This window comes from Streptopelia decaocto (genome assembly GCF_964273445.1).
Source record: "Streptopelia decaocto genome assembly, chromosome: 3".
Classification (NCBI taxonomy): Eukaryota; Metazoa; Chordata; class Aves; order Columbiformes; family Columbidae; genus Streptopelia; species Streptopelia decaocto.
The window spans coordinates 99,204,803-99,227,734 of NC_138656.1; the positions used below are offsets into that span (position 1 = coordinate 99,204,803).

At 40.6% G+C, this 22,932-nt stretch overlaps 1 protein-coding gene across 2 annotated transcripts in view; it reads right to left on the reverse strand.

The window, feature by feature from the left end:
• ARHGEF10 (Rho guanine nucleotide exchange factor 10) overlaps nt 1-22,239 on the reverse strand; it is a 112,477-nt gene extending 90,238 nt beyond the window's left edge. For both annotated transcript variants that reach the window (XM_082047753.1, XM_082047752.1), the window contains exons 1-2: nt 22,119-22,239; nt 8,147-8,222 (exon numbers count right to left, since the gene is read on the reverse strand). In XM_082047753.1, the coding sequence (XP_081903879.1) occupies nt 8,147-8,183 (37 nt within the window). In that variant the 5' untranslated portion in view covers nt 8,184-8,222; nt 22,119-22,239. The remainder of the gene's footprint in view (nt 1-8,146; nt 8,223-22,118) is intronic.
• Between the last annotated feature and the right edge of the window lie 693 nt (nt 22,240-22,932).

Consider the following 22,932-nt stretch of genomic DNA (forward strand, 5'->3'; position numbering starts at 1 on the left):
CTTTGGTTTAGTTACTGTTTTAATGCACCTTGCTCTTCTTTGCCCTAACATGCTGTTAGGGAAGTCTACTCCCTAACACATCCTAAGGTCCTGTTAAGCTCAAAAAAAGTATACTTCAGGAATTCACGTAATCTCACAAAACCAGTAATTCTTACATCAAGACTCACCAACTGAACTCTCAGTAATCCTGTTTTACCCTTTTAACACAGCTTCTACCAGAAATTCTATCACTTCAGTGGACACTGGTTTGAGCTGGGCAACAATAGTGTTTCCTTGGGACCTTGCAACCCATCAGCTTCAGAGTCCCTCTCATCACCTCCTTTCATTACCCATGGAGGAGAAAGGAAGCCCTGCCTTGGCCTCAATGTTGGCCCAAGACAACCACCGTAACCAGACTTCACGATTGTCCTGGTTTTGTTAAAAAACAAGTTTCTCTTTTAGTGAATTTGCCTGTCAGCTAAAGCTTTCATATTAGCTGCATCTTCCTGGACAACCAGACACATGTTTTGGTAAACATAACAATGGAATGCAAAGTTATTGATAAGCATGGGTGCACCTCTTGTGAGAGGGGCAATAGGAAACAGGTGACCAAGAAACTGACCGAGTGTAAAATCCCATTCACGTGAATACTTCATATAAAAGTGGGAGATCACGAGTATCTCGTCCCTTTTGCTTATGGCTAACATTAGGAGAGGACCTTGCTAGTCATCCCTGTGAACTGAGGCCCAGTGACAGACTGAATCCAGCTCCAGTTGGCTGCAGAGTCCAGTCCAGGACTCTGGGTGCTAGCTCTGCAGTTGCTGAGACTTTAAAGATTTGTTTTGTATATTTTGTATTGTTTTCTCTATTCTTATTAGTAGCATTAGTAAAACATTTTTAATTTTTCCAACTCTCTTCTCTCTGTCCTTCTTTCCCTCCCAGTCGCCTGTCCTGAAGGGGGGAGGGGGAGGGGCTGAAGGGTGAAAAGGGGGGAAAGGGGGCTAACAATACATCTGCCACGGTTTTATTGTCACCCCACAATCAAAACCCAGGACAACAATTCAGAGCTTCAGCTAGTCCGCATGGAAATCGGGAAGGAATTTATTCAAACATGAAGAGTCTTTTTAAGAATTTGGCTGGCAAGTGTTCTCCGTGTGCAAACACGAGCAGGTCACCATCAGACATGCAAGGAGCAACCCCAGCCAAAGTCAATTTTACTTCCACCTTCCTTTGCAATACAGGAGACCACTAAGATCCTCCAGACACATTACACCAAACCAAGTCACTGCTCGCAGGGCAACATTTTACGTCACCACCTGGATTTCCCTCTGTCTCTCCCTGTGGCACGCAGAGCTGGGACATACAGAGACTGGGAAGCTGCCCATCAGCGTGGGCATCCCCATGGCACAGGAGCACACGCGTTCTTCTTCCAGCCCCGGAGAAACCTGTACCATCATAACACAAGATTTTTCAGGAACTATCATGCTTTCACCCAACCAAAGTTACTGAGTTCACAACAGACTATTTAATGACAAGACGTATTCCTGCAACAACCCTTCTATGACACACTAAATCATCTTCTGTATTCATTTTAATGAAACTACAACAAGGTCACATTTCCTGGAAAGATTAGGTCGATGAGAAACAAAAAAGAAAATCTACATAGGAGGTTGTAGAGTTTTTCCCCAAAAAATGCTGATCAAGTTAGGTTTTCCTCACATTGCTAGGCATAGTTTTAGTTCCTCTCTGCAGAAAAAGCAAGGAACACCTAATAAATGTTTCATTCAATAATTCAGACACTTTATTTAACTTACCATAAGGCAAACAAGTTTTTACTCATGCTCATGCACAAGATAAAAGAATTATAACAATGTATTAAAAAGTTAATCTCTCTGTAAACACTAGAGTAGAATCATTACATAGGCTTTAGGCATGGTTAGTGAATATTTACTGGTATCAGTGAAATGGAATAAAAAAACCCAAACCAAAAATTTCCTCAGTTATTTTGCAGCAACGTTTATCTAGTTAATGCTAGATGTAAGTACTAAAAAGGCAAAAGAAGCAAAAAAAAAAAAAAAAAAATTAACACCTCTCCTTATACGTTGGCTTACTGTTTGAAACTAAAACTTCAGAATTTAACTTACACAAATATTGATTGCAAGAATATCCTCAAATCAGTACAAATTCCTTTACAAATTGTTTGTCTTTTAGGCAAACAATACCAGTTACCCCAGACCAAAGGCAAAGTTTTGCTGCCATCCCTCAGAAGCCCTTTATCTCATCATCAATTGCTCTATTCGATCAACATGTCTGGGCCTTGTCCCTGCACACAGCCAGCAAGTTAGGTCCAGCAGTACAGTCACCTTACAGAGCAGCTGAATGAATAGAAAAAATAAGCTTATTATTCAGAAAGAAAACACCAAACACAATCAAAAGGATTAAGTCAGCCTCTCAGAAGTCTATGACAGTGAACCACATTTTATCATTTAACACATTATAAACATCTCAAAACATTTTACTGGATTACTTCAAAACAAAATAATGTATCATTGCATCTATGTAAACTGTGTTTTCTTTGTAGATGCTAAAAACAGAAATAAGTTTTCAATTAATCTACTTATTTTCTTTCTATCTCTTGTTTTTCCCCATGCTCAAATACATTTGGCTAGAAGTAAAAACCACATAACTAGAAGTGACATGTGACACCATAGCTGCACTCTTGCACTGGGAATTTTCTTGTTACTCTCTGTTACACAGCTTGTCTGAATTGTCACACAAAATAATTGATCCTTACCTTAAACAATGCATTTTCCTTGATTTACTGAGAGAATTGTGATCTTCAGAAATAAATAAATTGTTCTGTTACAGATGGGATGTCAGACACCAGCAAGCTACTGCCAGCTTCAAAAACAAGGGACCATTCATAACTACAATTCATATTCTGTTCTCATTCTTCTGAAATCTTGGCTCCCCTTTACCATCATTTGTAACTGTCTGTACGCTGGAAATAGATATGTAACAAACAATGCTGTTCAGCACAAGACCAACTCCCCTTACAGCTGCAGTTTAATTTAAGCAGTGTTCTTCTTTCAATCCGCCTATCATAGTAAGTAATGTCTTTTTATTTTACTTTAGTCTGAAATACAATCTTACGTCCCCCCAGTGTTTTTCACTTCCATAAACCAAATTGTACAGGTGTTTTCCTTGTCAATAGTATAAAAGCCCCAATTGGACTGCTTCTCTCAGTCACAAAATCAGCTTGTTAATACAGTTAAAACCTAAACAAACTACTAAACCATTCACTAAACAGCACAAAAGGTAACTAAGCAATCTGAAAGAAATACATATAGCACACAGAATAAAATGCAGTTCCTCTAGTGGAGAAACAGTCATCTCTACAGCAAAACACGGCAACAGTCCAGCAGTTCCCTACTAGGATTAATAAACATTTTTTTTCTAAGTTTTTTTTTGTTAGACTATGTAACGTCATCCCAATGGGAACTTCTGTTGGAGTATAGATGTTCCTACTTCACTCTTTCTCACCCGCAGCCAGACTTCCTTCTCAGGGACAGAGGAACTACAACTATTTTAGTGTTCCAGCCCTGGCAGGCAAACGACAAAAAATAACCACGGAAAGACATAATCACAACACTCAATCACATACAGGATATCCACATTTAAGTCCTTGGCCTCCTTGCTCTATGTCTCTCCATATGAGGAACAAAGAAATATTCTGCTCACTGCCCTAGAGAGCTAATCGTTTGTATAAAAAGGTGTATACAATGGTTTTGTAACTGGTGTATAGGAAATATCCTCAGTCTGTTTTCAGTTTAAAAAATGAAAAAAAAAAAAATCCCATTGAAGAACATCTTAGATCCCAAAGTTCAGCAGAACAAGGTTTCTCACCCAGCTTTACCCACAGTACTGGGAATAGTGGGATAGGTGAGTGAACATCCAGCTCTTCACTACACTTGGTCCTTAAGGGCACCTCATGCTTCCCAGATGAAGAATAGTTAAAAGCAAAGAGAATATTTGACAGTAATGCAAAGACTATGCTATCAAATTCATTCTCACAATGTCCTTGTGTGGACACTGAAATTTCAGTATTTCACTTTAGAATTTTAATATCTCATATGTTTATTTCCTATAAATAGGAAACAAAATATAGTATCTATTCACAACTCAAGAACTGTACTGCAATGCAGCCACACTCAAAATCTCATCACTTTATATTAAGCTATTTTGATACACTCAGTTAATTACAAAACAGAGCTTAAAGCTTATTTTAGGCCTTTCAACTGTTGTGAAAGGCAACTCAGTGTAGGACAACTAGGATGACTTGTTGGCAAGTATACTCAGCACGAGGAAATACACTGAACATTTTCTTACAGGTTTCACAGAGAAATCATATGAGGTATAGTGCCACGTACCAGAAATAGTGAGAGAGAAAGAAACATATTCAGAGATGAAAATGCAAAACCAGAAGCCTGTTTGACACATAGAGAACAACTTCCCAGCTTCCCTGGGAACAGCAAGAAGCTGTTCATCAGGTATTCATCTTGCTGAGCAAACAGAGCTGGTTTTCCTTCTGAAACAGGCCCCGATAAATACCTCTTAAGTCCTCACTTAGAGCAAAGGATTTCTACTTTACTTGAAAAACATCTTCTGATGTTGCAAAGAAATTAAAAACAGGCAGAGACCACACCTCGTAATAAACCAGTAATAGCACAAGCACAGGCCACCACATGTAAACATAATCTCAGCCTTATACATCCCGTCTCCAGGCCTAGCTGGTCAGAGTAAAGTCGACTCCTCTACAGAAGCACGATGTGATTCCTGATTCTCAGAATTACCAGCTTTTTAATTCCTCGCTGCGTAGTCTGCAGCTCACAGCATATCCCTCTCTTCTCTAAATGGGTTTGGTTAAGGACACTCCATTACAGCAACCAATTAAAAACATTATTATAACATAGAGCCATGATAAAATACGCTATTTTGAAAAAGGATTTTGTTGATAGAATAAAAATCATCTATTTTATTTCACAAAATACATATGGAAACTTTTTACATATGAAATCTTAAATACCATTACTTTGTGCATAAATTCATATGCACAGACACACTAGAAAAGGGAACATGAGCCAGTACTGTCATCTCTTAGCCCCTCCAACTGCTCCCTTGCTGCTAAAACTTGCATTCATTCAAATTATACAGAGAAAAATACTAGGGAATTTTTAATCATGGTTAGAAGAAGAATCTCTTTTTAAAGCAGTCTGGAGGAGGGAGCATACAAGCATTAATTTTTCTGAAGCTCCTCAGTACTTGAATTTGCTCTGAGGTAAGGGATTTAACTAGCACAGACTTGTCACTGCCTAATTAACAACGCATGAAAGGAATGTCCAAACAGCTATCAGCAGATATGTTGCATAAGCATAACAAATGAAAGAAATAAAGGTAAACTATGTTATTTTCCATTATTCTATCACATGCATTTTTCCTTATCAAGAAGTGGGAGAAGAAGCCATACTATTGACTAAGGTACTAACTGTACCTTAACTTAAACAAAGTAGAGATTCAGATGGTTATTGCTAAAGAAAAGACATTATTTAACATGAATTTATTTGCTTAGCTTTCATGTACATTTTCACGTCTCCATGACAAAGATGAAGGTTTACCATTTCTTTTCCCCTTTGTATACGTTAGGATCAATACAAATACATTTGTGGAAGTTACTTGTCAAAATCATAGAAAATCTACTTGACAAGAATAAAATTGAGATTTATAATGCGAGGTATACACATCTGCAAAGGGAAAGGAACCCATGCAACTTTCAACACTAGAGCTATATTTGTTAGAGCTGGCAGGTCCTGCGCCTCCCTTCCGAGCAGACACCATGTGCAGCCAGTGTACACGCATGCCAAAAAAAACCCTCAATTATTAAAAAAAAAAAATCCTTTATGTTTCCTTCCTTTAACTATTATGTGTATTTATAGTTCTACTTGGCCCTAAATTCCTCACTGTTTTTCCACCTGCAAAATGGCTCATGAGAACTATCTAGAAAGTGAACTGAAGTGTCTATCAGTGTAAGTATTAACATCCATCTTCACTGATATTCCTTTTATTAATATGTTATTTTAAGAGAGTCGGCAATGGTAAAGTAAAAAAAAAAAATATACAAGTTCCAACAGTTTCAAAGCTTTTTGAGATGACAGGGAAAGCATCCATTGATGCAAGATCAGATAGAGCAGAATCTCAATTTATGTTAAATAAGTCTAATCCCAGCCTATTAAGGAGCGACATGTCTGAAAATAAGGACACGATACACAGAGTTCTACATGTCAAAGAGCTTTGCAGAGAAAGAACCTGAATTCTGGAACTGTACTGAACTACATCAGCCTGAATTTTTGTCAGAGTATCCCACACACTGACATGCTGAACAGAGCTGGAGCTGCTGCCACAATTTTAACTGTCTTTGAACATCAGCAGCCCCTGCTCAAGTGGAAATATCGATTCCTTAGGGATGGACCCTTCCTCCACAGCACTACATTGCTTTGGAGATATATTATCCCATAGAGACAGTTTCACAGTAACTGTCACTAAACAAAACAGAGCTAAACTCAGAGTCCTGACCACGTGGATTAGAACAAGGACAGGAAAAGCATTTTTGCCAACAATTGCCTCAGTGATACCTCAAGCCATAAATAAAACTGTCAACAATACCGGCCAGAAATCTAACCCATTAAAAGCTGATTTCACAACTTTCTGCTTCTTTCCCATTCCCAGTGTCCTAGGCAGAATCTAGTAACACACCTCTATCTGTGGCACTGTCTAAGTTAAGGAGAAAGCAGATTTGATCTACGATGGCAGTTCCCAAATTACTAAACAGCTACAGCTGAACCAAACTAAGATAAATCTTTTTTCATATTTAAATGGCTTCATTTAGGTATAACTTCCGTGTGTACAATAAATAAAATGTCCTATAAGCAAGAATGCATATTATTAACATACATATATTAATATATGCATATATCGATGTATACGATAGACTGTAAGTCTATGAGTAATAATGTCCTATATAAATGACAGATAAAAAATTTATGGAAAAGCAATTACCTATACAAACTATACTAGCAACTTTACCAAAATAAGAACAGCTATACTTGGTTCAACCACAGGTCTCCATAACACACATCTCCATAAACTTGTGCTTGGGGACGATCAGAAGAAGATCATTCCACTCCTAAGAAATCTCCAAGCATCCAACTATCAAAAGCGAAATCCTTTTAGGACTTAGAATACATAATACTAAGTACCGTACAAAGGTGCATTTACAGGAAATCAAACAGGAAAAAAAAACAGCCATATTCTTTTACAGAAAACATAAATGCTGAAGGCAATAACATGGCATCTTTCTACATCCTATTTTACACCCTCTGAAACCTGGGCTATAGAAGCAGTCATGTAGCTAACAGTATAGAGCAGGCAATGGGCATCAAGTGTGAACTTCACAGGACCAGCTCCACAGTCCAGCATATATAATACTCTTCCATAAATCTCTGCGCTGAGACCACACAGAGGTTCAGCTGTGCACGTTTCCCTTCTGCTCCCCATGGGAACACATGCTGGCTAGACAACTGTAGCATCAGAAGAAGGTCCTTCAGCTACAGCCCTCAACAGACATCGCCCAGATTAAGTATGCCTGGTGGACACAGATCATGCCCTAACAGAAAACAACTCACACCACTCTGTCCTCTCAATTCAGAATCCAATTCTGTCCAGGCATTTGGGACACTGGTCCAAACATCCAGCCCATGCCACAGGCTTCACTTGTTTTTTCTCTAGAGGGCACCCTGTGCATGAACACTTGAGGCTGCCAAAGTGCATGATGAAGGTGTGATGATACAGTCCACACAACATTGCCTTAGGAAACAGCTATTTGCAGATTTGGAATGTAAGGAACAATTGCTCCCCAGGTTTCTTCTCATCATCATCTCACAGCACCAGCAAACAAGGTCCAAGAACAAGACAAGGCAGACAACAGGAGTTCATGTTTCAGCAAGATACAACTGGGACCAAGCCTTAAGGTGATATTGGGAAAGACATTTTTGGAAATATTATCAAATTGTTACAACAAAATTGGCTTTAAACCCCAAACTATTTCAATTACCTTCTGGTGGTGGGGGAGGGAATTCCTCTGTGTCCATCCTAGAGTATCCACCGCGTCTTTAGCAGCCTGAAAAATCCTGCAAAAATGAAGGGAACATGTTTTGTATAATTTCCAAAAACTGAGACACTCCTTTTCAGTTTGGCCAAGCTCATACCCATTAGCTAATACCATTATGGAAGAGAGGAAATGTGCCTGGCTTCTTGCTTCAAAACGCATCTAGTCCAAATGTACACAGCCCTCGGTATTGGAGCCAATTCTTGTAATGAGCTCAATAAGCCAGCTGAAGAAAGATCAGGTTTTCAAACTATTCAGTACTCTGCAGCTCCCACTGTGACAATCACAAGCAGATTACTAAAACATGTTATTTCAATGCCTCTTTGGACTGTATATTCTGTTTCAAAATCTAGGAAGCTCATCAGTTTTGATGATGCTTTTCTCCATTTGGCAATCAGAAATCATAAGTTTTAACTACATACTCTATAAACAGCTTCTTCTTTTCCTTTCTTTTATTTTCTCTGTCAATCTTAAAAACTCCACATCAGCCCCTTTGCTTCCACCTCTTCCAAGAGTGAAGCACCAGTGAGCAAGTCTCCTGAGCACCTTCTCTTTCCTCCTCTTTTCTCAAATGCCATCAGTCTCATGTTCTAAGGAAAAGAACAAACCTACAAAGCATTCCCATACTTTGGTCCAGAATACACCCTAGGAGAAAGCAAAGCTCAGAACCCCATGAGAGAAGTTCTTTCTTTCTCTCTCTCTCTTTCTCTCATTCTTTCCTTCCTCCCCCAGAACAGTATTTAATAGCGATACTCCAGTATCATCTGTTGAACAACGCACATACTCTGCCCCAACCCCACTTTCACTCTAACTCAAGAGACAGTCTATAAAAAAAAAAAGAAAGATTTTTAGAACAAGGCTGAGGAGCAAAAGTAAGTTTCCGAAAGCCACACAAGACTGGAAGAGGCAATGCTAAATTTTCTGTCCCTCCTGAGCAGCCCATAGATGTTAATCTAAAGAAGCCACCATTTCTGCTTGCAACAGCACACAAAACAGCTCAAGCCCTTGAAGAGTCTATAAAGCTGAAGTATGAAAACAGCAAGTTGAAGAAGACAGTGAAATTCAAGATACAGTGGAGAAATAAACTAAAATCACGGTTCAGAGGTCAAATCAGTTGCCACTTACAGAAGAGGTGGCAGTAAATGGAAGAGAGTGCCTCGAAAAAGGATCCAATTTCACAAGGTACCAGACAATTTATCTCCCTAACATCAGGTATGCTAGGGCAAATCATCAGGACAGAGGCGCCAGGAAGGATAACAACTCTAATAGCATAAGATCTTCATATGATGAGACAATTCATAACAACTTACATTATTTAAGCATACAAAATTCCCTTTTAAATCCTCTTAAGCTTTGGTAATTCTTTATCAAGTCCTAGACAACACCAAGCAGCTTCAGAGCCAAGGCTCAGAAAGGATTCATGCACATATACAACATCTGTCTGCAACAGAAAAAACATTCCATTACATGCTTTCACTATACAATGTCCCTCCTAAAGCTTCTCACTACAATTTATATCTGCAGAGCTCAAAGGCGTGTTCCTGTTTACAAGTGTCTGGAATGCATTTTGCCACACCAAAATTGTCAGACAAAAAGGAGGGAAAAATATGGTTTGAAGAAAAAAGCTAGTTTTCTTTATTCTTTTAAAGCGGAATGATCGCTGGAACACAGGTTTTCAAGGGTGAAACAAGCAATGACTGTCAAACCTCTGAAAGTCAGTCTCGGCACCTCCTCCAAATACATCTTTCAGAAAGTATCTAAAAGGCCTTCAGAATATTTATTTTATTTAAACGAATTATGTGAGTTTTTAAACACCCATGGAAGTTGACCTCAACTACAATTTAAAAAATCAGTTTCTTCTTCACAAGCAAATACTAACAACATGCAGAGCTGAGCGATGGAAGTTTTCAGCTTGTTTTCTGTTTTGATGTAGCTCACAGTGACATGCTTCGAATTGCACAAGAATTGTGTTGAAGAAGGACACAGACCCACTGTTAGAGTCCTAGCCACTGACCTGCTTGCTCCCATCTCAACAGTGCAATTATTCACAAGAAGAAAGATACATTTTCTCACTTAAGAATGCCTTAGGGGTTGACTTATACACGGCATTAATTCATCTTGAAGTTCCACAGATTTTTATCTACTTTTTACATGCTGAGAAAAACATTTGAGCAGCAAAGAGAGCTTGTGTATTGTACACTCCAGTATTACTCTCCATAAAAATAAAATAATTGCCATTTTATGTAGTAGACAGCACATTCATGGCATGATCTCTAACAGGACGGTATTTGAAAGATAAGTTTTTCACTCTTTTATTGAGAGGCAGGGGAACTAATTCCAGTTGAAGATGTTTCAATCAAGACTAAGCCAGATGATTTAATTTGGCCATGAGCATACAACAGTTTGTATTTGCATTTCAAGGGGCTTCCCCATTGAACTTGCTGCTAACAGAGTTACACATCACACAGCTATACAGGTGCATGCAAACAGTAACTGTGGAAATCACAGCTCAAATTAGGCTGGAAGGCCTCTGAACGTTCTCTCATACACTCAGGACAGGTGCCTTTAAAATTAGATCAGGTTGCCCTTGGCCTTTTCCACCCAAGTTCTGAAACCCACCAAAGGTGGAGGTCTCACCATCTCTCCTGTGCTGAAACAGCCACACCAGGAGGGGTTTTTCCCTTGTGCCCAGATGGAGCTACACTTGCAGCAGCCATCGCCTCTCACCCTCCTGCTCTGCACCACTGGGAAAAAGCCCAGCTCTAGATTCTTCCTCCCTGCCTTAGGGAACAGAGGACTGTAGTTGTCTTCCAGATGCCACATCATGACCACTGAGTATAGGTTGTTTAACATCAAATTATTTAGGAAACGGAACAACTGTATGTTTTTACGACACAAAATTCCATTTGGAAAAAAAAATAACAGATTAAACGTGAAACACAGGAGCTATTATAGTCATATGTATTACATTGTAAAATCATGAATATGAATAATTGAACAACTGCCCTGACATACTGGACATGACACAAAGGTTATCAAAGTATGTTTGGGTTTTTTTCTGCCCTATAAAATCGATTCCTCAAACACAATGTAATGACTCAAACTGCTCCCTCCTGGGTTCCACGGCAATCACAGAAACACAGAAAGCAGCTCTTCAAGTTACCTACACCAGAAGTCAAGATCTCCCATTGCCTTCCAGCTATCTAAGAATTCACCTGTCTCAGTGACCATCACCTTCTTTCCTTCAGGTGAGGGTTAAAGAGGTAGCAGTGGGCAGTGTGAACCACTGTAGTGGTCTACAGACCATCTCCTTTCCATCTCTCCCCTCACATTTCCCCTGTGTACCCAGTATACAGTGGGTGCTGGGAAAGAGACCAAGGAACACCCAGACACTTTCATGAAAGGCAGATGACCCATTGTGGTCAAAAGACTGGCCCTCACCTCCCTGTCTGCTTCCTGATCCTGGTCCTTTGTTGCCAAACTGTTTGGAGGAACAGGCAGTTCTTATTCATATTTACAGACTGGAAGAGGAAAGACAGCTTTCCAGCTTTGCAAGTTCCCAGGTTAATTGTCCACTTATAACAGGTTAGTTATTGGACCAATCTATCTGAGCAAATCCACATAAAGAAAATATTCTGAGCCTAAGAGACTACTCCTGTCAAAAATACCTGATTTGTAGCAGGGCAGCATGCGTTTATTCCAGCAGTTTAGCTAGTAACTTCATAACCTTGCCATTAAAGTCAGCAATAACCATGTTAAATGTATGCATTTTGAAAGAAAAAAAAAAAAAAAAAACAGATCCCTTGATACACAGCAGTATATTTAGGCCTCACCAAGTTTGTAACTATTTTTAAATTTTAAATCAATGTTTAAGACAAAGAAAATTTAATTAAAATACCATATGAAAATCAGATGTTCCTGAGTGATGTTTCTCATGCAGAGAAGTCCCATGCAGTGGAAGTGGTCAGATCTCAAATGGCACTTGCACCAGAAACCAGAATCGACCACAGTGAAACGATTCCCAAGGATGGCTCCCAACACTTAGTCCCATAGGGCTGGAAGGAATGTCCTGCGAGAAGCAGCTGAGGACTTTGGGCTTGTCTAGTTTGGAGAAAAGGAGGCTGAGGGGCAACTTCATTGCTCTCTGCGGCTTCCTGAGGAGGGGACATAGAGCGGGAGGTGCTGAGCTCTTCTCCCTGGTATCCAGTGACAGGACACATGGGAAAGGTTCAAAGCTGCACCAGGGGAGGTTCAGACTGCACATGAGGAAGCATTTCTTTACTGAGAGGGTGGTCAAACAGTGCAACAGGCTTCCTAGAGAGGTGGTTGATGCCTCAAGCCTGTCAATGCTTAAGAGGCATTTGGAAAATGTCCTTAACAACATGCTTTAACTTCTGGTCAACCTTGAATTGGTCAGGCAGTTGGACCAGATGATCATTGTAGCCCCCTTCCAACTGAAATAGTCTATTCTAGTCTATTGTTCCAATTTTTCCACCAAGAGTGCTCACCTTCAACCATGAAAGCTGGTATGGAAGGAGGTGGGAGTCTGCCGGGTTCCACAGCAGACCTTACAGTCTCAGAGCACTAACACCTTGTAGCCTGGCATGTGCGAGACCGAAATTCTGATTCCATGGCACATGGCAGTCTCATCAAAGAAAACAAAGGCATCTTTATACCGGTCCAAAGACTACAGAAGAAAGTCAGTGTTCATCTCTGTGACTCAGTTTCCCCTCTCATTACCTCTGGTAACTCCTCCTGCCTCCAGGACTAGGTGGTCTCTCAGCTACGGCTGCGCATCAGATTTCATTTGATTGTTTCCTCTAATTGCGGGACAAACAACAGACAAGTTCTCAGCTACCCAGATACAAATACCGATCAACATCTGCATTTCCACTTCATCAAAACTATTTTCTGAAAATAATTACTTACACAATAGTCAGAAGGCAACAGAAACAGGACCAATGCAAACTCCGCCAAAGCTACAAGGTGGCACAGAATCTGTACCTGGTGGCACCATACCCATCCACTGAGCTCGCAAGACCACACGCTGCCAGGCTTTCCAGCTCTACTACCCTGAGAACTGTAAAGGCCACATACCTTCTCTTTAAGGAGTGCACTACAACTGCAGCGACATCAGGATTCTTCATTCTTAATGGTGCAGAAAGAATGAGCCAGTGAGCATTTTTTAATAGAAAACAGAGAAGATGAAACAAGCAGATTGATTTCCAAGGAACTGTGACTCATGGAGAAAGCTTCGAGCAGGCAAACTGCAATGAAACTTCTGTCAGAAAGTGTAAGTATTAAATTAAAACAAACAAACAACAAAACAACAACAAAAAAACACCACACACACACAAAAAAAAAAAAAAACACAAAAGAATCCACACATGAAAAAGCCCTGTGAAGAAGAAGCCCACAAATGTCTAAAATCCTCTCGTGTCCACATCACTTAATTGATTACCGCTGTGTAATACCAAACTGAGTCTTCTTCCACCTATAAATATACAACTGCTGGGAAGTAAAGCCTGCTGAAATTTGAGAGATACTCTTTTGGGAATGCATAGAAGCAAGGAAAAATAAAAGAATGCAAAAGAAAGAAGGTTAAATTTTATTCAATACCTCAAGATGGCTCTGTTACACAGAAAAAAAAATTTAAAAATGATAGCAAAAGTTTTTCTCCATACAAGACTATTCCTGAGAGACACAGACTGCAGACTTTTTGTTTTTTAAAAAAAAAAGATGGTTTTTTATTATTACAGTGAGTGTAAATGAAGCAGGCATTTTTATTACAACAGCTTATCACATGCTGCAGGCCATAGAAGGAGGTTGTATCAAGACTAGATCATTATTTCATTTACTGTGTATTTGGTTTTATTAATAGTTAACAGTTCTATATTGTGCTAATTTTATTCTTAAATTTAACAAAGAAAATTACCTAAATCAAAAGCAATAGAATAACAAGGAAATGCAGAGGCTCAAGTGAAAAATAAATATGAAGCCTAGTTCCTGGCTCAGTTACAGTCAGTGGAAATCCTATTACCAGCTGCAACACAGACAAGGTCGGATCTGCAGAGATGCACATTTTTCCGACTGCATCCAGAAACCACTTCCCTGAAAGCTGCTTTGCTTCTTTTTCTGACACCCTTTCTCTCACCAAGCAGCATCCTGCTAAAAACTAGAGAACAATGTGGCACCAAGTCCTGAAGAAGCAGCAATCTGCAGGGACACCCTGAGAATATGGCTGGAGATGGGTATCCTGATCCTATTTTTTAAAGGGTATTATTTAAAACATATCTTCATCTAGAACAGATTCCTGCCCAGTACATCATCTGAAGGAGGGGAAAAGAGGAAGAAAGCAAAGACTGCATCTGCAGATTTGTCTGAGGGCTCCTATCCACAACAGAAACAGAAAGTACTATGGATTTTTTAATATTTATATTCTTACCCTCTAAAGGCAGATTATTATTGCAAACCAAAATACAGCACCACCGATTCATAGACTTGGTCATACCTTAGGGGGCCATGTAGGCCAGCTTGCTGCTCAAAGCCATGTCAGGTATCCGGTGAGAGCAGGCTGCTTTGTCCACCAGGATCCTGAAAACCTCCAGAGCCAGTGACTGCACAACCTTGCCAGGCAACCTGTTCTCCTGCTTGGTTGTCTTCCCAGAGAAAAATATTGCCCTCAGAACTAGTTAGAACCACCTTTACTACAGTTTATTACTATCTCCTGTTGTCCTGCCACCTTTTTGATAGACTGCTGTTAGGCCCCCATGAAGCATCTCTTCTCCAGGCTGAACAAGCTCAGTTTTTCACTCACCCAGATCATAACAACATTCTGCAAAAGACTTTGCTGAACCCAACAGGAACATATTATTTTATTAAGCTAAATAGCACAATACTTAATTTACAGATGGAAAAGACAAGGTCTACAAATATTTAAAGAATGAGAGGAAGGATGGGTAAACAGTTACTGAAACCAAAGAAGGGAACAGGTTCCCAAACATGCACGTAGGACACCTGCCCTGCAGTGAATAAGCCTTTGCTCCTGCCTTTCATGCTGGCAATTCTTTGAATACCCAAAAGAAGAAGAGGGTATGACCCTGAGTTTTGGAGGCCATCCTAGAGGTCGAGCATACCACACAAATTGCAAGCATCCGAAGAATTAAAAGCGAATGCTGGCATCACACACTTTTAGTCAGGACTGTGTTGCTGGTTCAAGACCATGATCTTCCATGTCACACAAGCAAAATAAAAATTTATGACTGTTAAGAGCATTTTTCTTAATTTGCTTTAAAACTGATTGTGCAGTCAAGTAACTTCAGATGGAAAAGTAATCTTATTTCTGAAATTTCCTTTTTTAAACTGAATCCAAATTATTCCATTTCAATATTGGAGAAAAACTATTACCATAACTAGAAACATCTTCAGCATGATTCCTGGGTTTAAGTCATTAAGATCCTCCCATGCTGCATAACACTTCAGTGTTGACATAAACCTGTGTATGGTTTAGTTACAAATACACATTTAACTAGAATTGTTATGCAAAGACTTTATAATTTTTTTATTTAAAAAATGCACCAAAACTCTAGTAATTCCAATGAGCCTCACATACAGAATGCAGTATTTTTGTCACAGGGAAAATGCCCTCTCCCGAAAGCTATTGTGATTCCCCAACAAATCAAGCTCAAAAAACAAAAACAAACAAAACAAAATAAAAAGAAAAAAAAAAAAACAAACAACAAACAAACCCACCACAAAACAAAACAAAAAAGTGGGGAGGGGAATGTTTTTTAATCGATACAGCAAATAAAGCATTTTTTTTTTCCCTCCAATTGTACTTCATCCATACATCAACTGCAAAAGCAGAAAGTCCTGGTCAAACTTGCATTAAATCCATGAGTACTAGTTTTACAAGGCACGGGTTGTCTTTCAAGATACTGATGACAACTGACAAAAACTTCCATCAGAAGCTCTTTTCAATGACACCCATGAGACACTGGAAGATCCAATTCCTACCATGTTTTGCAAACCCAGTCCTGACAGAGACACTTTTCCTAAACATTTCCAGCCCCCTGGGTACCACTGTCCTTGGAAAAGTAACCACACTGTTTCTCATCAAGGACAACCTGTTACATCTGATCAATACAACAGTTCAGCTGATGAATAAAGTTATAAAGAACATAAATACAGACTCTTATTCCTGTGTCTCTAAAATAACTATTTGGAGTAAAATATAGAAATACGTTTCTAATCATAAATTAGAGTCATAATGCACGCTCTAGAAAAATAACACAATTTTCATTTATTGTCTTTTTGCAACACCAAAATTTCGAATAAATCAGATAATGCAGCCATTAAATCATCAATTAAAGAAAGAAAGTAAAATAGCAATAGCACCTGCACAAAACAGCCCTCATCTTAAAAAAAAAGGGGAAAGGAAGGCAGTTTTCCATGGAAGCTTAAGTTCTGCATTTAGTACTAACATCAGTGGTTTTCATTCTTTCCCTGGTTTGGAAATTATCGAGAAGACCTCTTTCTTTTTCACTCTCTACAGGTTTAAAGTGAAGTTTTTAAGACTCACATTAGCCAGTTAATGGTTTATAATAACCTTAAATATTACATATAAAATTCTAAAAGTACCCTGAGACACTGAATGCTTTAAAATGGTGAAAAATATAAAGTCAAGTGCCATAAACTCAAGACTCACTGTGGTCCTAGCAGGCAATCTAAATATTGCAATCTACTTCCCAATAACTTATGATCCTGCTTTATAGATGAGGAAATAATGTTTATCCCCTTTCTTGAAATTTCTGAAATGTATATTCTGTACCTCTAAGGAAAAAAAATATTCCTAAGATTTCTGCAATCTTTTTGAAAGCATTTTGAGAAAAGAGATTACAGAACAGAAATAAGAGTGAATGTTTGACCTTGAGCTTGGATCCTAATAGTTTGTATTCACGGTTCAGTCCCAAGTAACAAGTATTGTACAGTACAGTAAGTCACTGAAACAGATTTTCCCAAGATAATGCCCCTATTCAGCACCACGTAAGTAGAACAATTTATTTTGCTCTGGTTAACTGCTTCACCCACGCATTTGACATTAAGCTTCAGGCTTCCTGACTGAGCAGCAAACATGTAGAACATGAATCAATGTTGTGCAGTTATGCATCACTTCCCACAGTCTTGCTGATTCAGGCAATTGGGAATGAAATCTGAATCAAGTTTTTTATCTAGAAACACAAGTTTGAAAACATATTTTTCAAACCTTGTTTAGCATTACTTGTCATCACTCCCTTAAAAACAAGTTGTACCTTTAAAGGTCCCCGGTTTCAAAGTAATCTGAAGTATTTTGGTGTGAGTAAAACCCAAGATTCTTTACTGTAAGAAAATGTCCGAGTCATTTAAATCTCAGAAGATGCTAATAATGCTGCAGTTTTTGTCCAAGGGTATGTGACAGACCTCGAATCCCAAGATTCTGCTCTCTGCAAACAACACAGGCACACAGTGACATTACTGAAAGAGATGTGAAAACAGAGAGTATTAAGACATGTATAGATCCATAATGAGAATTTTGATTTATCTTGCTCATGTACAACCTTTCCTTATTACAAAGAGCACGTCCTCCTCATAACATGCCTGTAGTCTCCCTAATTCTCAGGCTTCAGTTTATGAACCCCTGATAATTTCCAAGCATTGAGGCTTGCAGCTTTTCTACTCTTTAAACTATTTCTAGATTCAGAAATGGATTTACTACTAATAATTTTCCACTAACAGCTGTAATAACAAGAAAGACTTTGTATTAATAGGAACAGGAGTGGAAAAAAAATATCTATACTGAATGCTGATTTTACAAAAAGGTCTCAGATATGAAAAAAGCCTCCCTCACATGTTGTAGAACATTTACAAAATGAAAGACTATTTCATACCACTATCATTAAAGCCTCGTTTATTGCCCCATTAGTACATACAAAATGTTCAAAAAGTAAGATGTACTCAACAATTGCATTCACAGCATTTAATCTAACACTGTAATTCCAAATGAAGCTTGTCTAAGGGACAACCACTGCAATAAATATTCCACAAGAAGCATCCAAAGACAGTACGGAAGTGCACTTGTGGCTCAAAAAGCCACCAGAAGAATGAATTTATGAAAAGACAGTTCCAAAAATGCCTTTAAATTTAGAGGCCATAAGACAATTCCCCATGAGATTCCTTCTACAGTTCTAAACTAAAACTGTAAAATGGAAAGACATAATTTTAAAAAAGGCAAAAACCAGAAAGTCACTTCACAAAGGCAGAAGGAAAATTACCATCCCACATACGTAAACATGAAGAAAGTAACTACTACACACTGTGCATTTCTCCATCACATACAAAAATCAAGAGCAGTGTAGTATTATAGATAAATGGATAAACTGACTGCAGCTCTGCACAATATATACATTTTAACCTGAAAGTCTGAATCACAACAATTCCTCCTCCTCCTCTTGGATTGCAGAATTTGCTTCCTGGTTTCTTCATAAATAAACCAAAGTTTATAAATTTTCTCCAACAGATTCTAAAAATAATTTATACTTTATATAGAAGCAGCTAATAGACTTCCTGGTTTACAAATGAGTAATGCACCATTCCCAGCTGCATTAAATTCCATTAACAGTTATGAAGTTTGACAATAGCCCTTCGGGTTTTAGACAAGTTTGTTGTCTTCCTTCAGACATTTATAAACTATGCAAGGACTCCTAAACCGTTCAGAATTAACTGAAGAACTCCCTTGGTGTTGAGATTTCTTCATATCAAATGTATTAATCCCGAGACTAAATATCCTCAACTGCAAAAGAAATTCCCACCCCCACCCCTCCCTGAGCAGTCAGCAGTAGTGTCCTCACAGAAAGGAAAAAATAATTTAAAAAAAATCAACACAAGTTTTTATACATATAAACTGGTAACCAAGAAAACAAACAAAGAAAAGACTGTTAAAAAGAGTAACTTAAATGGACTGAAAGATACTAAAAAGCATCAAAAACATTTTTTAAAAGCCATGATGTACAATATTAAAAATTCAGCCTACTCAAAACTAGAGACCGTACCTTTCAAAGTTTGGATTCTGGAAATTTTAAAGACATGCTGTACAGCTACCTGGTTTAGGATAAGCAGAACCTCTTATATTTTGCATATAACTAAACTAAGTGCTTAGATTTAGTATTTCAACCTGGTAAAGGGTCTAGAAAAAACAAAACACAAGATTCTGAGGTACCTAGATCCTCAATTAGTATCTTATGGGGAACGGTTGAGGTTTAGCTTGGAGGAGGCTGAGGGGAGACCTTATAGCTCTCTACAACTACCTGAAAGGAGGTTGTAACATGGAGGGTGTTGGTCTCTTCTCCCAAGTAGCAAGTGATAGGACAAGAGGAAATGGCCTCAAGTTGTAGCAGGGGAGGTTTAGGTGAGATATTAGGAAAAATGTCTTCACAGAAAGGGTTGTCAGGCATTGGAACAGGCTGCCCAGGGAAGTGGTTGAGTCCGCATCCCTGGAGGGCTTTAAAAGATGTGTAGATGAGGCTCTTAGGGACATCGTTTAGTGACAGTGTTAGGTTAACAGTTGGATTCTATGATCTTGAGGGTCTTTTCCAACCAAACAATGGTATGATTTCAATTGCAATCAAATAAGAATCTAAATACAATTTATTTAATACTGTGGATTTTTAAAGTTAATTTCAATAAACATTAAAGCCTGTTTCACAGTATTCTACTCCAAGAAAGACTATCGCAGTCTACTGATGAGCGAAACCATCTCCTATCTGCTGATAGCAACCACAGCTCCTGGTCAGAAGAGGGTTCTGTGCCTGGGCACAGAGCGAAGCAACTGCTTCTTCACTGCTTTGCTGTGCTCACCACCAACATGTCCAAGTCAACAGCACAAGACTTGCACATTTGGTCTCAACGTCCCAGAGCTGTGATGCCAGCCTGCGCACACAAATCACACAGCACTGTGGCTTCTTTCCACGTCCTGTGGTGTATGGACTCCCAAAGCCCAAATCCAGAAGATTCTGCCAGGTCCTGACACTCAGCTGGAGTTCACAGCACGTTCCTCAAGCATCTATCTCCTTCCATGGTCCTTTCCCCCACCACATCCACCTGCGGGTATCGGCCACAAAAGCCCCATGCAATGGACATCCAGTGCCCGTCCCATGACAAGACATGCATTGCCACTCACATAGTAGGTCATGTCTTATGTACAATGCCACAGAAAAGTTATGAATTCCACAGACTATATTACAAAAGTCTGTAAAGTCTACTTTACTACTGAGCCCAAGGGTAGGGGGCGGGGGGGGGTTGGGGAAGACAAAATAGATTACACAAAGCAAGCCAGGCAGATTATCAAGATGAAACAGATCACCCAAGTGAAAAGAATGAAGGGCCCATTGAAGAAAACAGCTGAACAGCCAGAACTGCTGCCCGAATAATGGGCTTGTACTTGTAGGTGCCCAACGTGCCCATGTTCAGGCAGTAAATCTGCGTCTCCTGAGCACCAACAGAAAATTTTTAAAATGTGATACTTCCTTTCCACTGCAGAACAGATTGCTCACCAGGGTTCATGAAGCAGAGTAAAGGCTTTGGGAAAACATTAACTTTCATTACAAAAATAATACATACACTGGCATTTCCTCACTGTATTTATTTGTCATGAGACAGTTTTTAAACAGTCAATATTTCTTATTTCCTGACTCATGCAAAAAAAAAAAAAAAAAGTATACCTTTTTATGGTAACAGTTAAATTGCACAACTGAAAAAAAAGAAGATACTCTTAAAACATTCAAACCTGGTAGTACAAAATAAAAGCCGTGTCCTTAGTAGCTCTGGGGGGAGGAAAAAAAAAAAATCCAATACTTCAATGAAAGAGAAAAGATTTTAGGATGGATAAAATCTTTTGGGTCAAAAATACAAGCACCACCTAAGGGCCTTTAAATGAGCCTTTGCTATGGGCAAATTATGACCAGCTGTCTTCCTGAGCACCTGGCACTGCCCACGGACAAAGCACACTCACTCTGCCAGGTGAATGAATGACTGGCCAATCTTTGAAAGCTGTTCTTGCCTTAGCCTGTAAGAACAGGGCATCCTTCAAAAGTAACTACATGGTCTGGGATCACCACAGACAACTATGTAACTCTTCCAATAGTTGAAGTGCTAATTACAAAGAAACCAAAGACAATTTGTTAAAAAAACCCAAACAAATTAAAAAAAATGAAACACAGAAATGGATAGCTGTTATCGTGCCAAAGTATTTTCTCCTCTGGTTTAAGAAAGCAAATTTAATTGCAGATGTCAACTACAAAGCTGGTGTTGAACACGGTTTTTAAGAAGGCAAAAGGAAAGAAACTTAAGTCTCTCTGTGAGTTTGCATTTTCTATAGCCTTGTCCGTCCCTGGTCCAAAGGAGGGGGAAGCTGGGGCCGGCCAGCTCCCCATGCTGAAGAACACCAAGAGGTGCACACCCCAGTGAAGACCCCAGCAAAATCCTTGGGGAAGAAACTTTGCAACAAAGATCAAGAGCTGCAAGTCTGGAAAAGGAGTAAATACCTTTATTAACAATCGCTTACACCCGCACTTCAGTAACCCGGGAAGCCGCGTCACACTGGCAAAACCTTTCTAACAATGCATCTAAAAAAACCTCAGGTTTTCGTCTCCCCCACCGAGGCGGCCAGAGATTCGTCGCCGCCGCCCGGGGGCTCCGCGCAGCCCCAGCGAGGCAGCCCCGGCGCCCCGGGCTCGGCGGCGGGACGCGGGGTACGGCAGCTCCGGACGAGGAGCGGTGTCTGCACACCAAACACCGAGCCCAGCCTCGAGGCACGAAACTTTCCGTGACTAACCCCGCCGGCTGCAGCCGCCCGCGGCCCCCCAGCCGCGGAGGGCACACTCACCTCCTCCACCGCGGCCAGGAGCTCCGAGCCCGCCGCTCGGCCCGGTCGGCTCCGCTGGGGCTCCGGCGGCTGCCCCGCTCCCTGGACACGTCACTCAGCCCCCCCCGCCCGGGGCTGCCGCCGCAGCCAAGCACGCACTCGCCGCCGAGCGGAGCTCCCGAGCCCTGCCGGGGACCCGCCCGCCTCCGCTCCGGCCCCGGGGCCGCCCCCAGCCCGCCCGCTGCCGGGCCTTTCGGGCCGCGCCCGCCGCCATTGGGGCAGCGCGGCGCCCTGGCGCCTCCCGGTTGGCGCAGCCGCCCGCCGGTTGCGGCGGGGCGGGCCGGGCGCTGTCAGCGGGCGGTGGCGCACCCCCCCGGACCCCCGCTGCATTCCTGCGGCCACACGTGATGGCGCGGCGGGGCCGGCCCGCTGCACATCCCCGGGCACCTGCGGCTGCCCACGGCGCGGGTGGCGTGGGGGCTGTCGGGGCTGTCGGTGTAACGGGCGGCAGGAGAGCGGGAGGGTGGCCGGCCCGGGACTGGCGAACTGGGCACACGGCCGATACACATTAACCCTTTTCCCTCAGCCACGTTCTCCCGAAGAGCCCGGGAGACGTGAGGACGCACGCTAGGCCACTGTAGCTATTCTGGAATTTATTGTCATTTATCAGTTGAAGCGCCACTGCAGACCAGCCCTGACCCCATCAGCTGCACCATCACTCTAAGCCCACGTCACACAAGCACTTCATGCTTATCCTGAAAGTAAAATCATCCACTTGTACATCCACGTGCATACAATTCAGGGCTGAAGGTGCCGTTTCGTAACACCAAAAAAC